Consider the following 16,808-nt stretch of genomic DNA (forward strand, 5'->3'; position numbering starts at 1 on the left):
TGCTCTTTAACACGGACGGTGAATGGTTATAGGCAATTACGGCTTTAGTGTTTTTTTAAAGACCTTTAATGTAGTTTTACTTTCCCAATGTTAGAAGACCAGACAACAAATGACATTTTTAGTGGACAGGAGTCCCCAGCCCCTGATGCTGGCTACCAGCCCAGCGGTAGAGAATGGAAGCCGGGAGCCAGCTTGCCTCTAGGGAATAGTGCTGCTAAGCAAATCCCCGTGGCTTTGTGGTGATGGCGATTCTGTTTCCACAGACAGTTAAATACGGAATCTGGGAGGAGCTTTGTATTTATGTTCAGTGCTTTGGGAACCAAACCCAAAAGAAAGGACTGAGTGTGACTAAGGGCTTTCGTGGTCAAAATAAACACCAACAAGAGGGAATTACCAAGTCCAAACAGTTGAGGAGTGCCAACCTCAAGCTCTGGTCTTGTAGATACCATGACCACTATATAAATTTGCATTCCAGGGACTAGTGGAGTGTTTTAAGAGAATGCAAAAAGCATCTTTTAAAAGTTGTTTTCTCAAATCACTAATTCACTCGGTTGGTGACTGCATATTGAGTACATACACATGATACAGGGAGGGGGACATAGGAGTGAACAAATCACGTTCTGAGTGTAGCAAGCATGTGGACTTGAAGAGGCCCAGTTGAACAATAAGCAAAGCCGGAGACTTTTCTGACCTCCCGCTGGTTTTGTGACAGCTGTAAAGGCGCTTCCCACTACGGCCTGACCAAAGACAGGAAGAGGCGCTCTCAAGATGGCTTCCCGGATGGCTGTGCGAGCCTCACGGCAACAGCACTCTCCCCAGAAGTCTCTGCAGCTGCCACCGTCTCCTTAATGACAAACGAGCCTGGCCTAGACAACCCTGCCTACGTGTCCACAGCCGAGGATGGTCAGCCAGCAGACGGCCCACTGGACTCTGGCCGGAGCAACCGAACTAGGGGTGAGTCAAATGGGTGGTTTTCTGGGAATGGGCTCCTTGCCTTGAAATCGCCCTCCATGGAATATTTACTGTAGAAGGTTCTAGCAAATTTTTTTTTTTTGTTTTAAGGGGAAATCATTCTGGTAGTTTCGGCAGCAATCCAACGTCCAATTCTCTAAAGTGAAATGAAACCACAAGTACCTCAGATTGTTAAAAATGTGTAATTGGACTTGGTGGAAGGGGCGAAGTTAGGCCTGATGATTCACCACCCCTTCCCATCCTTCTATCCATGCTGCCCAAGAAAAGTGCTTCCACATTCAGTCCAGCCCAGCGAGAAAGAAAAGCAGATTTTTCAACAAGCCATACATAGTTCATGGTAGAAAACAGAGACAGTACAGGGAAGCAAATCCCATGTTCCTACCACCTAGAAGTAATCACTTCATGTTATTGTATATATCTGACCAGACACATACATAAAAGAGGATTTCTGTGAGTGAGTAGCTACTGTTTCTCCCTTCTCACTTGTCCTCAGCACGGCCTTTTGAGCGATCCAGTATCAGGAGCAGATCTTTTAAAAAAATAAATCGAGCTTTGAGTGTTCTTCGAAGGACAAAGAGTGGAAGTGTAGTTGCCAACCAAGCTGACCAGGGCAGAGAAAATTCCGAAGGCACCGCTGCCTCCGAAGGTAAGTGAGCTCCCTGTGAGAGTGGACGTGGTGCTGGGCTTCCAGAATGACTTCAGGGGTGATGACACCTGACCACCACCCGCTTTCTAGGACACCTCCCCTCACGAGGGCATAAAATATTTTTTACCTTGATTAGCTTACTTCTTACATAAGTAACTAAAGGCAGAAGTGATTGTTCTCTTTTCACGGAAGTTGAACACACAGGTTTTGGAACCCTTACCTCCAGGTGCTAGCTTAACACATACAGAACATAATAATTATTAAGTAAAAAGCATTTAGAATAGTGGCTGGCATATAGTAAACACCATGTAAATATTTTATCTTATTGCAGCTATGTATAACGTGTGGTTCTGAGTGTGTTTTTCATGCATTTACTTAATTCTCACAACAAACCTATGAAGTAGCTGCTATTATTACCCCTCTTTTACAGATAAGAAAACTGAGGCACAGGGAGATTACTTAGGGTGTTTAACTTTAAATCCAAACTTGAATGTGGCTCCAGAATCCGGGCAAAGGAAGTTATTGGCTCTTAGATCTTATGTGGTTTTGCCAATATTAGTGAAGCTGAGGAAATACTTCCTATCTTACGTTAGAGCTTTAGAGCAGTCGCAGTAACTTTTCTTTAAAAAATGAAGCTTTCTCATGTTCCAGGTAGTGTGTGCCCTAAGTCATTTAGATGTCGCAATGCTAAGGGACAGGGATTATTATTCTCATTTCACAGATGAAGAAACTGAGACCCAGAGAGTAAACTAGCCCAGAGTCACCCAGCTAGAAAGTGACAGACACAGGAGCTAAACTCAGGTCCTCTGGCTCCAGAACCCACCCATTAACCACTGGGTGAAGTGCCCTCCACTCCTGGGGGGTTGAGAGGTAAATCCCAAGCCACTGTCTTTATCCTGCCTTCAGAGAATCCATGAGCAGTCCTAGAAAATCCCTCTTGTCTCCTTATCACCTCTCCCGCTATGCGCACCTGTACTGGCACATGCACGCACCCATACACACACACCCACACACCCACCCCCCCCACACACACCCACCCCCCCCCCCCCCACACACACACACACTCTACATCCTCTAACTACTCTGAACTCATTACAGTCCTGCGAATACTGTGTCTTTCTCTCCCTTCCATGCTACTATACAACCTTCACGCCCGTACTCCTTCAGCAGGCATTCTGATTCCTCCTTGCAAGCTGTGCATGGGCTTTGCCTCCTCTTGGAAGCCCTCCCTGACTTCCTCAGTCCCCTTTCCTTTGTGTTCTCCATGCACCTGCATCTTGATTACAGTGGTGTCACCTTTCATTGTAACCGCATCCAGAAGGGCAGGGCTTCTTTTGATGAGTCTTTGTATTCTCAAGATGATGTGCAATATCCAGCACATATGATAGTGTTCACTGAATGTTTGTGCAGTGAAAATGGGATTACAACTTCCCTTCTGCCATTTCTCTCTCTTATTAAAGCATCCTGAGTTCTCCAGGTAAAGTCTTCTCCTGCCTGAATAACACTTTTTTGCATGTTTATAGCAGAAACCTTTTTAATAAGAGATACTATGCGTAAGGTACTGGCCTAGGCTCTGTGATATTATGTAAAGATTACAAAATCCAGTTTCTGGCTTCAAGAGGCTCATTCATAACTGAAAGAAAAGAAAGCATCATGAAGAGTGAGATATAAATAAATGGCAGCGGCAGCCACAGGGAAAAGAGCATCATTTGCAGGTAGGGTGGCAAAATCTGTGTTTAAGGGGCGGTTTATGACCTGGATGGGCACTGGGATCTTGGCTGTGTTAGAAAGTAGCAGAAGCCAAGGTTAAGGCTAGATTAGGAGGGTCTTGGATGCCATTTGGGCGTCTTGATTTGGGGCAGTGAACACACCTGGGAGCTTTTGCAGACTGTTATTGCCGGATCTGTGCTATGATCCAGGAACACGAAGACAGCTGCCATGTGAGGTGTGCAGGGGGCTTAGAGGGGGAGAGAATGGATTTCTTCAGATGCTCCAGGAAGCTATTACCCAGAATGGGAGGAGGTGTTAAGACTGAGCAAGCCTGGTAGTGATGTCTTTACAGGACTTGTGAGGCAACAAAACTTTCAAAAATGGCCTTCGAGTCTCACTGCTCCAGCAACTTGTGGCTGGTCTGGTGACCCTCGTGGCGTGACTTATCCATCCTTTTCACGTGGGTAAAGAGGCTCCACTTTTGGTTGGCTGGGTGGCCCTGGCCTGGTTATTTAACGTCTCTGAGCTCCAGCATTCTGTCATCTAAAAACAAGGATAATAATAATCTACTTCATGGGCACCCAGGTGGCTCAGTCAATTAAGCATCCAACTCTTGATTTTGGCTCAGGCCATGATCTCATGGTTTGTGAGTTCAAGCCCCACATCAGGCTCTGTGCTGACTGTGCAGATCCTGCTTGAGATTCTCTGTCCCTCCCCGACTGGCTGAAATATGGCCTTTTGTAGCAACATGGATGGAACTGGAGAGTGTTAGGTGAAGTGAAATAAGTCAGGTAAAGAAAGACAGATACCATATGTTTTCACTCCTGTGTGGATCCTGAGAAACTTAACAGAAGACCATGGGGGAGGGGAAGAAAAAAAAAAGGGAGGGACCCAAACCATAAGAGACTCTTAAAAACTGAGAATAAACTGAGGGTTGATGAGGGGGTGGGAGAGGGGGGAAGGTGGATGATGGGCATTGAGGAGGGCACCTGTTGGGATGAGCACTGGGTGTTGTATGGAAACCAATTTGACAATAAATTTAATATTAAAAAAAATAAAAAAAAATTTAAAAAACAAAAACAAAAGCCAAAACAAAAAGTAATAATCTGCTTCATAGGGTTGTTGTAAGGACTAAATGCAAAAAAACATGCACACAACTGGCTGGCTTGTAACACCCTTAGGTGAGGACATAATTTTGAACAACCCTGTTTCATTCCAGACCAGCACAAATTTGGCAGTTGAAAAATTATTTTAACTCTTCAAGGTCACTATGGTCTCATTGGCGTGGTTCTAATTAGCATTATGTACAAAAGTGACTGGGCGTGTCTTTTCAGACTCTCAAATGCCCTGAATAGTCCAGGTTTGGGAAGACAGTTTTTATAAATCGGTTGGGGAAGTGGGGGATGGACAGGGAGGGGGAGGGAAGCATGAATCAGCAACTTGGATGATTTATTTCTAAATCTTTCTTTGTTCGAAGTGGTTTTTTAAAAATCACCATTCCCTGTCCCCAAACCTGTTCCAACAAACGCTTGTGGTAGAACCTATTTAATGTAATCAAAGTAGTTTAAACATCCATTGAACTCAATCACCCAAGTACTTCGAGCACCAAAAACTGACAGATTAAGGCTGTTGCCTGTAGCCTTACAGCAAAGCCAGCCGCTTACATTAAATTACATCCCAGTGGACGTTAAGGACCCCCATTTGCAATGTCTCAGGCTTCCTCTGACTGCTCAATTGCCTTGTTTATCCTATTCTATGCTTCGAAGTAATTTTAATTCTTTCTGTATTGTTCCTGGAGAGTTGAGCCCTTCTTAATGAACTCAGAGTTCATTAGGGAAAATGGACGAAGGTCATGGGTTTTGAAAACGGTGCCTTGTGCAGAACCAGACCTGCAGAGGACTTTCCCAGATGACTTAACGAAGAGAGAATCTTAGGGCAAAGGCAGCTGTCAGCAGCTACGGGAGACAAAAGCGTTTCCGCCCTCCACGTCCAAACTCCAGTAACCCGGGAGGACCTGCTATCAGCAAACTAGGTGTAGGTTGGGCAGTATTTCACGGCGTCCCTTCCGCACACTTTTCCCATTAACGGGTCTATATGGCAAGTCCCCCGTGGACCTGTTGTGAATCCCTGGCTCTACAGAAAACCCGAGGGAGGACACAACTGTCTCTGTCGAGCCAGGCAACTAGGGAAGCTCTTGTGTGGGCGCAGTGGTGGTGGGGTGGTGAAGGGACCTGTGAAAGATTTCATACAGAAAGAAGAGCCTTCAGTTAAAAGTTAGAGTCTGAGGCATCTGCCTAGGTCTCTGGGCCTCCTGTTAGCTCCGAATTCAGCTAGATCAGGGACGAGGTTCTGGAAGCCACATCCATCTCTTTGTGGTCATGGATCAGGCTGCTTGACTTCCCTTTATCGACCACAATGTCTGGTAGAGAGGACTGGTAATTCTCTAAGCCTGAAAAAGCAGGGACTTCCAGGCAGAAATCTTCAAAAGGGACAGAGAAGAGCAGGTTCGTTCTGTTGTGTTCGTGGATAAGTGATAAAACTGCGGTTGATTCCATCACGACCCTTCATTCATTTTCATTCACTCCTCCACCCTCGGGAGGCCCTGCCCAATGCTTGCGATCTGTGCACGCAACCACGGAACAGTCAGAAGTGATGTCCTCAAGGATTTTAGAGTCCAGGAGAGGCTGTAAGAAATGAGCATGACTAATGAAGGCTCAGTGCTGTGAGAAACAAGTTTTGGGGAGAAATGGGATGTTTAGACAAAACAAGGAAAGTGGGATCGGGGTAGCGTTTAATTGAAAGGGATCATTTCATGCAAGTCTTGAAGAAAAAAATTGGGCCGAGGCCTAGAATGAAAACCATTCCAAGCAGAGAAACTTATCCTGGCACAGAGGCAGGAAAATGGAAAACATGTATGAGGAACGATGAATAGTTTAGTTTGGCTGAAACCAAAGTTTGGCAAGAAGGAGAGTGGTTGGAAATGTCCGTTGGGTCGGTGTCTTAAGTAAATACTGTCTTTGTCCATTTTAGTCTTTCCAAGGTTGTATCACCTGATTCCAGATGGTGAAATTACGAGCGTCAAGATCAATCGAGTGGATCCCAACGAAAGCCTCTCCATTAGGCTTGTGGGAGGCAGCGAAACCCCACTGGTCCATATCATTATCCAGCACATTTACCGTGATGGGGTGATTGCCAGGGACGGCCGGCTCCTGCCAGGAGACATCATCCTGAAGGTAGAGCCCGTCTGTGGGGCCGTGAAAAGGGCTTAATAAAAATCACTTTGGAGCAAGTAATTGGATGGATGAAATGCTGAATCAATATGGAGCGGCCACTTTCCATATTTATTATGTTGATAGGACTCTTCATCTGAGATTTGTCATTTAATTGAGATAGGTCTTTGTCCCCCTCTGTCTTGTTCTTCTGGTCTGTCCCTCTTTCTGTATATAAGTATCTCTCTGTGTCTCTGTATCATTTTGTCTTTTCCCCTCCACCTTTCATCCCCCCTGCCCCTTCTCTACCTCCTTTCTTCTACCTCTCTCCTCCTTTCTGCCCCCTCCTCCTACTTTAAGTAACAATAGCCTAAAATAATATCAAACTGGAGCATATATCTTCTTATATTGTTTTTAGAGCAGATTAATGGAACATTTTGTATTTTATCTAATCACTCCCATTCACACAACCCTCTAAAGTAAATTTCCCGTAGCTTAATGGCCCTCCGTGAGAAAACCCAAAAAGTATTCCTAAGCTATTCCCACCAACCCATAGGCATTCCAGGGAAGGCAGGTGATAGAACAGCACACCCTGGGCATTTCTGTCCCCTGAGGCTTGGGTGAGAGGAAGGACATTAGGGAAGAATGTTGAGAAGAAAAGAAAAGGTCAAGGAAGAGTTGCTTATCAGAAGTCAGACGTGTGGCAGAAGTGACAAGAAAACCCTCCCTGGTCACACATTTCCTGTCTGATGCCCGGATGGGGGTTTCATTCCATTCCTTCTAGGTCATTGAGGGGCGGGCACCTGACACATCATGAGCTATTTCTCTAACAGAAATTCTTATTTTGGGGGTGATAAGAGGTGAAAGAATTTAAAGCAGGTGTCATTGCAATACTGAAAGTCCCGCTGGTCCCTGAGGTGGAGCACGAGGCGAGGCCCATCCCCCTCCAGAGATGGTCCACGGCGCAGTCAGCGACAGTGCGCGTGGCTCCCCTCCAGCGGAAACTGCTGCCGGTGAGGGTTGTATAATACGCAGTTGTGATTCTTACAGTCTTCAAGTGGCCCTGGCAGGCAAAATGCTGCCAGAACTGTCTAGGAGATGACCCCGGCCTTCTCTCGGCCTGGGTGCGATGGGACGACCAGACGCAGACGTGACAGAGCAGAGCAAGGGCTTTGAGCTCACCTGTGCTTGGACAAAGGTGGTGAGGCTTGTCTGTGCATGAGAGCCCCCCTCCATCCCTGGAGAGGCAGCAAAAAACTGATGACTGTACGTGCAGGAGGGCCTCTTAAAATCTCACGTCACGCCTCCACTAATAATCGACTGCGAGTACGAGAAATCTTACCAAACCATAGACATTCAAGAAGGCTGTCTCTCTTCTGTGGGGCCCCTGTCCTTCAGACACTGCACAGCGGGGTGCCAGAGCGGTGACTACCATTAGGAGCTGTAGCCTCCAGGCTGGGCCTGCTTAGCCAGAGTAATTAAAACCAGAGAGCCCCATGTGGCATCGGCCCTACAGATAATTAACGAGGCACAAATGAGAGGGTTGAGCTTGAGAACATTTAAGTAGCATAATAAAGTGATCCAGCCTTTCAGTAAGAGCCTAGAAACGCAGTCACATCCATTTGTTTGACACTATACAGAGGTTGTTTTTCTCACACACACACACACACACACACACACACACAGTGATGGGGCCTGGAAGTTCAAGTTCCAGGATGGAGGCCCCAGGGAGAACAATTCATCTGGAGCTCTTTGGAAAGAAAAGTGTCAGCTCAGTTTGATCTGAAGAGTTTAGTATAATCATTTGAACTTCATGGGAAATGTTCTTCTTTTGCCTTTTCCTACTTTTTCTTCCTTTTTTCTCCACCCTCCTCTCCACCTCCACCCCTTCGGCTGAACACTAAGTTTGGCAAGCAACAGGAATGAGGGTTGGGACTTGTACAGATAAATCCAGGGGCCTGTCCAAGAACGAGCCTGAAGAAAGATGGCGTCCAGCGAGACAGATCTGAACTGGAGGTGCGAGTGATGCTGAAGGAAAGCAGGGTTAGGAGTAATGTTGGAAGGCGGGTGTATGCAGGTATTTGGACAGAGGAGGAGGTGGGAAACCAGAGCAGTCTTTAAGGAAGGATGCTGCTGATGCTGTGGGCCCGGGGCCTTTTAGGAAGTGTTGTGGCAAGTGGAGCTGGTTGATTTGTTCTGACTTCCGGTCTCCCCCCGCCAGGTCAATGGGATGGACATCAGCAACGTTCCTCACAACTACGCCCTTCGCCTCCTGCGGCAGCCCTGTCGCGTGCTGCGGCTCACTGTGCTGCGAGAGCAGAAGTTCCAAAGCAGGAGCAATGGACAGGCACTGGATGCCTATGGACCCCGCGATGACAGTTTCCATGTGATTCTCAACAAAAGCAGCCCTGAGGAGCAGCTTGGAATAAAACTGGTGCGCAGGGTGGACGAGCCCGGGGTTTTCATCTTCAACGTGTTGGATGGTGGGGTAGCAGACCGACATGGTCAGCTGGAGGAGAACGACCGTGTGTTGGCCATCAATGGACATGACCTTCGGTACGGCAGTCCCGAAAGCGCAGCTCATCTGATTCAGGTGAGTCACAGGGCATTGCCAAGATCTCGGCTGGAAACTGCCATCAGGAGTGGTATGCTCATTAACCTGCCCTACCTGCCATGTTACTACCACATGTAACGTGTAGTGCCCCCCTTCCCAGGAATCAAGATTGAAGGGCCAGGTAAGAACATTACTCAAGCAAATGATGTGTCTCAGGTTCATGGACATTCCCTAAGTGTCGCCAACCATGACTGCCTATAAACCAATGACTGCCAACCAATATGACTGCCTGTAAACACTTAGGGTTATGTGCTGCAACCTGACCAGGTGAAGATCACTTAAGGTCATCCTTATAGCCCGTATGTTGTTTGCAGACCGAAGGGTCGTTCAGATACATTCTGGACATACCCAAGACCTCTAGTTGTACTAACTCCCATGAGAAGCGGTGCCATATGCCCTCCAGGAATCCTGTGGACAGAGACCACTAGGGAATTAGCTAATAATCCCCGTCTCCATGGCTGAGTCCAGCCACTTTGGAAAACCCACGGAACTCAAGTATGAACCTTTAGGAAGGCCTCTCAAAAGAGAGGCAGGCAAGTTATGTTCCCAATAACCTGATGTTGGTACAAATTAATTCACTTTCCTGACTGGTATACCATCATCAAGCCCCAGCATGTATCCTGTTGGCTCTCCCTGGGTCACCATGGTTTTCTAATGCATGATGAGCTGCCATCTTTATTCTTCGAAGGACAGGCTTTGTTCTGTGCTCTTGTACTCCTAATCCATTTATTTATTTCATTTAGCCAAAACACGTTAAGTTTCTGCTGCTTGCCTAGCCATGCATCAGGTACAGGGAACACAGAGATGATGACCTCTTAGGCTGCTCTCTCAAAGGAGCCCACAGTGTAGTATGGGGGATGGACTTTTTGTAAATAATTCCCATATGGTGTGTTAGTACTATAACGGAGAAATTAATAACAGTGCTGTTTCACGTGAAGGAGAGATTATTGCTTGCATGGGCCTAGGAATTCTTAATAGAGGAGAAGACCTTGAACTGGGGCTTGGACGAATCAGTAGAAGGCCTCTAAGTAGACAAGGAAGGAAGGGTCATTTGAAGGGGCTACAACACAAAAGAACATTTCCCGAAAAGCTGGTTAGGAAAAGGGTTAATACCAGGAACATGGAGTACATTAAAAAAAACAGCCATAGACGAGGCAGGAGTGGCAGGCAAGGACCAGACCCTAAGAAGCTCAGACTGTATCCTCAAGGCCATGGGGTGTCATTGGAAGGGTTTAAGAAAGGAGGTGACATGATTTTCTTGATTCCTCTAGAGGCAGTGGAGAGCGGATAGGAGAGGGGACAGATTAGAGGACTTATCTTATGAAGCATTTGCAATTACCTGGCATACCACGTCAGCTTCTAGTTAGTGACTAAAGTATTAATACTTCAAGAATAGACAGTGAGTCAGCAGTATATATTTGGCTGAACCTTGTACCAAGTTCCACTGAAGATGACAGAAGATTGAGCCTGCTTTCAAGAATTGGTCACCTAAGCACACACTGACCTCCCTACCCGGGGTTCCGGCCATGGACTTCTTCCGGGTGTCGGCAGCTCTCTTCACTGTCGTGTGGAGCATCTTCTGCCTCTTCCTTGGGGAGAAGCAAGTGGTAGATGACACTGTCCTTTTGTACGTGGACAGCATGAGGCAGAGGGGGCAAGGGGACTCTCCCTCCGTCCCCTGTCCACCGGGAAAGGAAGCACATGTGCTGTCTTGGCCCCGAGCTGTGGACCTTGGTGGTGTTCCACTTTCAAGGTGATTAACAACCTGATGGATGTTTATCTCCCTAAACAGGGCCTAAGGCCATGGCCTGTGGATCAGGTGGAGAACAGAATCAGAGTGACAGGAGGCATTTCCCTTCTGGAGTTTGTGCCATCTAGTTTCCGAATTCATATGTCCAGCCTCGACTTCTCCTCTGAACGCCACCCTTCTAGAACCGACTGCCTGCTTGGTATCTCCATTTAAAGGCATCTCAAACTTAATGTCTAAAATCAAATCCTTGACTTCTCCCTACTCTATTCCTTGTCAAACCTGCTCTTTCCTCAGCTTTTGCCGGCCTCTAGAAATGGCACCATTTGCCCAGTAATTTGGGCCAGAAGAATCCCTTATTCCCTTCCACGTGCTCTTTCTGTGATCCGTTCCTCACTATGTCCATGGCTCCCATCAGGCAAGCTACCATCAGTGTTCGGTCTCCACCAGAGACCTTCCAACTGGTCTCCTTGCTTCTGCGCCCGATTCTCTACCTCTGCTCTCTACATGGCAGTTAGATGGCCACTTTACAATGTCAGTCCCATCATGTCACTCCTGTGGTCAGCTCTCTGATGCTTCCCAAGACACTTAGATTAAAATTTCCAAGTCTTGGGGTACCTGTGTGGCTCAGTCAATTGAGCGTCTGGCTCATGATTTTGGCTCAGATCATGATTCCCCAGGGTCCTGGATTGAGTCCCATAAGGGGTTCCATGCTGAGTGTGGAGCCTAACTTAAGTTTCATTTTCTCTCTCTCCCCTTCTCCCCCCTCTCCCCACCCCTCTCCCTCTCCCCCCCCACCTCTTTCTCTCCCCCCCTACCTCTTTCTCTCCCCCCCTACCTCTTTCTCTCCCCCCCCACCTCTTTCTCTCCCCCCCCTACCTCTTTCTCTCCCCCCCTACCTCTTTCTCTCTCTCCCCCCCTACCTCTTTCTCTCCCCCCCTACCTCTTTCTCTCCCCCCCTACCTCTTTCTCTCCCCCCCACCTCTTTCTCTCCCCCCCTACCTCTTTCTCTCCCCCCCACCTCTTTCTCTCCCCCCCTACCTCTTTCTCTCCCCCCCTACCTCTTTCTCTCCCCCCCTACCTCTTTCTCTCCCCCCCTACCTCTTTCTCTCCCCCCCTACCTCTTTCTCTCCCCCCCACCTCTTTCTCTCCCCCCCACCTCTTTCTCTCCCCCCACCTCTTTCTCTCCCCCCCACCTCTTTCTCTCCCCCCCACCTCTTTCTCTCCCCCCCCACCTCTTTCTCTCCCCCCCACCTCTTTCTCTCCCCCCCTACCTCTTTCTCTCCCCCCCCTACCTCTTTCTCTCCCCCCCTACCTCTTTCTCTCCCCCCCTACCTCTTTCTCTCCCCCCCACCTCTTTCTCTCCCCCCACCTCTTTCTCTCCCCCCCACCTCTTTCTCTCCCCCCCACCTCTTTCTCTCCCCCCCACCTCTTTCTCTCCCCCCCACCTCTTTCTCTCCCCCCCTACCTCTTTCTCTCCCCCCCTACCTCTTTCTCTCCCCCCTACCTCTTTCTCTCCCCCCCACCTCTTTCTCTCCCCCCCACCTCTTTCTCTCCCCCCCACCTCTTTCTCTCCCCCCACCTCTTTCTCTCCCCCCCACCTCTTTCTCTCCCCCCCTACCTCTTTCTCTCCCCCGCTACCTCTTTCTCTCCCCCCCCACCTCTTTCTCTCCCCCCCACCTCTTTCTCTCCCCCCCACCTCTTTCTCTCCCCCCCACCTCTTTCTCTCCCCCCCACCTCTTTCTCTCCCCCCCACCTCTTTCTCTCCCCCCCCACCTCTTTCTCTCCCCCCCACCTCTTTCTCTCCCCCCCACCTCTTTCTCTCCCCCCCCACCTCTTTCTCTCCCCCCCACCTCTCTCTCTCCCCCCCTACCTCTTTCTCTCCCCCCCACCTCTCTCTCTCCCCCCCACCTCTCTCTCTCCCCCCCCACCTCTCTCTCTCCCCCCCACCTCTCTCTCTCCCCCCCACCTCTCTCTCTCCCCCCCACCTCTCTCTCTCCCCCCCCACCTCTCTCTCTCCCCCCCACCTCTCTCTCTCCCCCCCACCTCTCTCTCTCCCTCCCTCCCTCTTTCTCCCTCCCTCTTTCTCCCTCCCTCTCTTTCTCCCCCCTCCCCCTCTCTCTTACTCTCCCTCCTTCCCTCTCTCCCTCCCCCTCCCTCTCACCCCCCTCCCTCTCTCTCCCTCTCTTCTTCTGTCTCCCCAGCACATGCGTGTGCGCTCTCTCTCTCTCTCTCAAATAAAATAAAGTATTTTTTAAAATTTTCTAAATCTTAACAACGGCCCACAGAGCCATACATAATCTGGCCTTTAGTTATCCTTCCAAATTAATTTCTTAAGCAAAGTAGAAGATCTCTGGTATTCTCACCCTTGCCCGGCCATCCTCAGTCACATTGCCTTCTTGCTACTACTTCTCAAACATTTCAAGACCTTTTTCACCTCAAAGCTGGCATTCTCGCTCTCCAACTGGAAGAATCTTCCAAATAACTGTATAACTGCCATGCTTCATTCAGGTGTTTCCTCAGACCTCACCTCAGGGAGGCCTTCACTGACAGGCCCACTTAAAATAGCTTCTCCCACCCCAAGCTCTAGATCCCTTATTTAATCAGCTTTATTTCTTCCCACCAACGAATTATTACCTGTCAACATAGTATAGAAGAATACAATATGGTATCTCAAGCACTTAGAGAAATGCCTGGCAAGAACAGACACTCGATAGTTGTTGAATGGATACATTGAGCCAAGTTCTAAAATTGTAAATATATAGAAGACCGGATTTATACATTCATCCCATCTCCTAGGGATTTTTCATCAAACCATTTACCGAAGAACAAACACCAAATCGACGTTTACATGCTGTTTGTCCCCAAGATGGAATTTCTACATTTTGTCCTTTTGAATTTGTTCAGTTATTACTGGTGGAGCACCTTCTATGTGCCGAGAGGTGTAGGTTACAGTGGAAAGCGAGACTGACGCAGTTCCTGGCCTTCTAGAGCTTGGAATGTATTCCTATCTCTGATCTCCAATAGAATGAAGTCCACGTTTGGCAGGTGGGTGTAGCCTGTTGTGTCAATGGGTGAGAACAGAAAATAAGACAGTATTTCCGAAAACATTAACCCATGGACAAGGAAGAGCCTTTTTCCTCATCACGAAGAAACTGCACACTAAGCGTGATTTTTTCTTCTTTGAAACTAGACTTTTAGGTGATCGTCAATTTTCGTGCACGTTGTGTTTGTCAACTTCCTCTGCAGGTCTGTCTGTGCAGCTCATGTTCTAGAGGTAATCTGCCAACTACACTTGGCAATAGGCAAAAGAAAAACGGTCTTACTCATGCCATTTGGACAAATTTTTGATTACATATGGCATTCTACTTTTGTAGATTAATAGCAGAAGAGGAAAAAATTTTTTCCCTGAGAAATTTATGAAGTAAAATCTTGCTTAACAGGGGGACTTCCTAAAGAGTCTTCTCACAAAGCCAATGTGCTTTATAAGCAGGGGAAAGGGGAAAAAAAGATCTTTTAAAGGCTTGGGCAAAGCTAGTTGGAAAAGAAATGGAAAAAGTAGAGTGCTGGGAAAACCCAGTTAAGCAATCTCAAGAGTGGATTTTATTTATGTGATACTTGTAACGCACACCAGGCTGGGGGAATTAAACGTAATACCCTTCAAAGGTTGAGACTCAAATTACCAAGCGATCCTTAGCTGCATGGCCCTTGTGTATCTACCCCATGAATCATACTTGCCTGAGAAAGAAATTCCCAGACAACATGTCCTGTTGGTCATGTTTTCTCCCACAGTACCACACTTTTGCCTTTTTTCTCCATTATTTCAGGGAAAAGTTATTACAGAGAAGCCACAACTGTTTTAAATTTGACCAACTGACATATGCGGAGTCCTAACCCCCACTTACTCAGCAGCCCCGGGTGCCAGACCCCAGGAGTTAGTCGGCAACTCTAGGAAGAGAAACCCTAAGGACACAGAAGTTTCACGTAGGGAGGAGTTGACTGACTGAACAACAGGACGACTTTATCCCCCCCCCCCCGTTGTCAGTTTCGTAATTCTTTGAGCGCCATATCTAGAATAATCGTAGGAAGGAGACAGCTTTGTGAAACTGTCTGGTGTCCTACCTAAAATCTGAGAACCAAGAAATACAGAGCGAAGATTTGAGACCCTGGGAGAAAAAAGAGATCTCGACTTCCCTCACCATGGCGATTCAGCATCTCTCAACCCACCAATCAGTGTGCAAATGGATTAGGCTGACAGATGTACCTATTTTGAGATGCTCTCCTCTATCTGCAATTCTGGAACAGTGAGTTACGAACGTATGTGGGAGATCAAATATATGCAATTCATAAACGAAGTAATTATGGATTTCAAATTTGAGTATTGCTCTCGTGCCTTTTGTTTCTAGGCAACCCCCCCCAGACTTGAGGCAGAAGCTGAAAAACAATTTGAAGCCATTTGTAGAGGTGGTGACACACAGGTTTTCCTTAATACTAATTTCATAATGCACACATGTGTGATTTTTTTTTTCCCTTTGCATGAATTAATATTTAAATGAGAAGTGATTTTATCAAGAACAACCAACAACTAGGCTCTACAGACTTTTAAAAAGAATGTGAGAGGCCTCTGGACAGAGCCAGAAAGCAAATAATGGACTGCTCATATTACCGACATTTGTTCTGAATACGTGATTCCAGCTCGTGCGTTCTGCGTAACTGGGGAAAAAAAAAAAAAGAGCACTTCTGTCCCTTGAAACCAGGAAGAACTGCCAATGAAATAAGACCTGATAGGTCAATGTGCTTTTTACAGATCAGCACAATACAGCACTAATACAGAATCAAATCCCCATTTCAACATATTTTCTTACCACGGCATTGTAATAAATGTAATACAATGGCTAAAGAATGCGCAGATTTAGTAACAGTCTTCTTGAGCTGAATTCTTAAAGTCCAGATAAGTTTTATATACAGCTCTAAATCTCATGCATTCCTGATAAAGCATGACTTGGTAAACTGTACAGCTTTTCAGCTTTGAATTCTTGGAGTGAATCTCCTACATCGCCACATGCTGCAAATATTAGAGAATCTTGGAACTTTACTGCCCTTCCTCCAACTCCATACCCCCCCCCCACATGAATTTTTTTTTTTAACACCATGGAACAACATTAACCACGAGAGTAACTTCTAGATACCATAAAAGAGGGGCGCCTGGGTGGCTCAGTCGGTTGAGCATCTGACTTCAGCTCAGGTCATGATCTCGTGGTCTGTGAGTTCGAGCCCTGCATCGGGCTCTGTGCTGATGGCTCAGAGCCTGGAGCCTGCTTCCGATTCTGTGTCTCCCTCTCTCTCTGCCCCTCCCCACTCATGCTCTGTCTCTCTCTGTCAAAAATAAACATACATTTAAAAAAAAAATTAGATACCATAAAAGAAGTGATGTTTGAGGCAAAGGACTTGGGTCATTCTGCCAACTCAGCAAGCAGCAGCCACAAGAACTAAATTCTTATTTTGACCTTGTCGCTGACCTCTGTATGATCCCATGTACACCAGACTGTCGTTAATATCTTAGCGCTTAAAGGAGGTGCTTCTGGAAGCCTAAGGATGAATATGGAGCTATGGTCAAGAGGGAAAAAGAGACCAAATTGCTGTCTCAAATCTCTTTTTCTACCTCGGTCTAGTCCTAAGGTCCTATTTCACCACTTTCCCTCAACCCCTCCTTAATTTTCTTTTTCCTTGGTCAGACTCCTGCTCTTTGCCCACTAAAATAGCTGCTGCCGCCCCCATAGAAGATATTCTTGAAGTCTTCTTTTAAAATTGTGGAGCACCTGGGTGACTCAGTCAGTTGAGCATCTGACCCTTGATTTCAGCTCGGGTCATGATCTCGTGGTTTTGTGGGATCGAGCCCCGTGTCCAGCT

At 47.2% G+C, this 16,808-nt stretch overlaps 1 protein-coding gene across 3 annotated transcripts in view; it reads left to right on the forward strand.

Annotated features, from left to right (window-relative positions):
• Positions 1–16,808, forward strand: part of LNX1 (ligand of numb-protein X 1) — a 184,213-nt gene that overhangs the window by 147,301 nt on the left and 20,104 nt on the right. For all 3 annotated transcript variants that reach the window (XM_019469835.2, XM_019469826.2, XM_019469837.2), the window contains 4 exons: positions 713–954; positions 1,466–1,618; positions 6,359–6,561; positions 8,759–9,130. In XM_019469835.2, the coding sequence (XP_019325380.2) occupies positions 713–954; positions 1,466–1,618; positions 6,359–6,561; positions 8,759–9,130 (970 nt within the window). The remainder of the gene's footprint in view (positions 1–712; positions 955–1,465; positions 1,619–6,358; positions 6,562–8,758; positions 9,131–16,808) is intronic.

This window comes from Panthera pardus, unplaced genomic scaffold (genome assembly GCF_024362965.1).
Source record: "Panthera pardus isolate Hobbes unplaced genomic scaffold, ASM2436296v1 HiC_scaffold_13, whole genome shotgun sequence".
Taxonomy (NCBI): domain Eukaryota; kingdom Metazoa; phylum Chordata; class Mammalia; order Carnivora; family Felidae; genus Panthera; species Panthera pardus.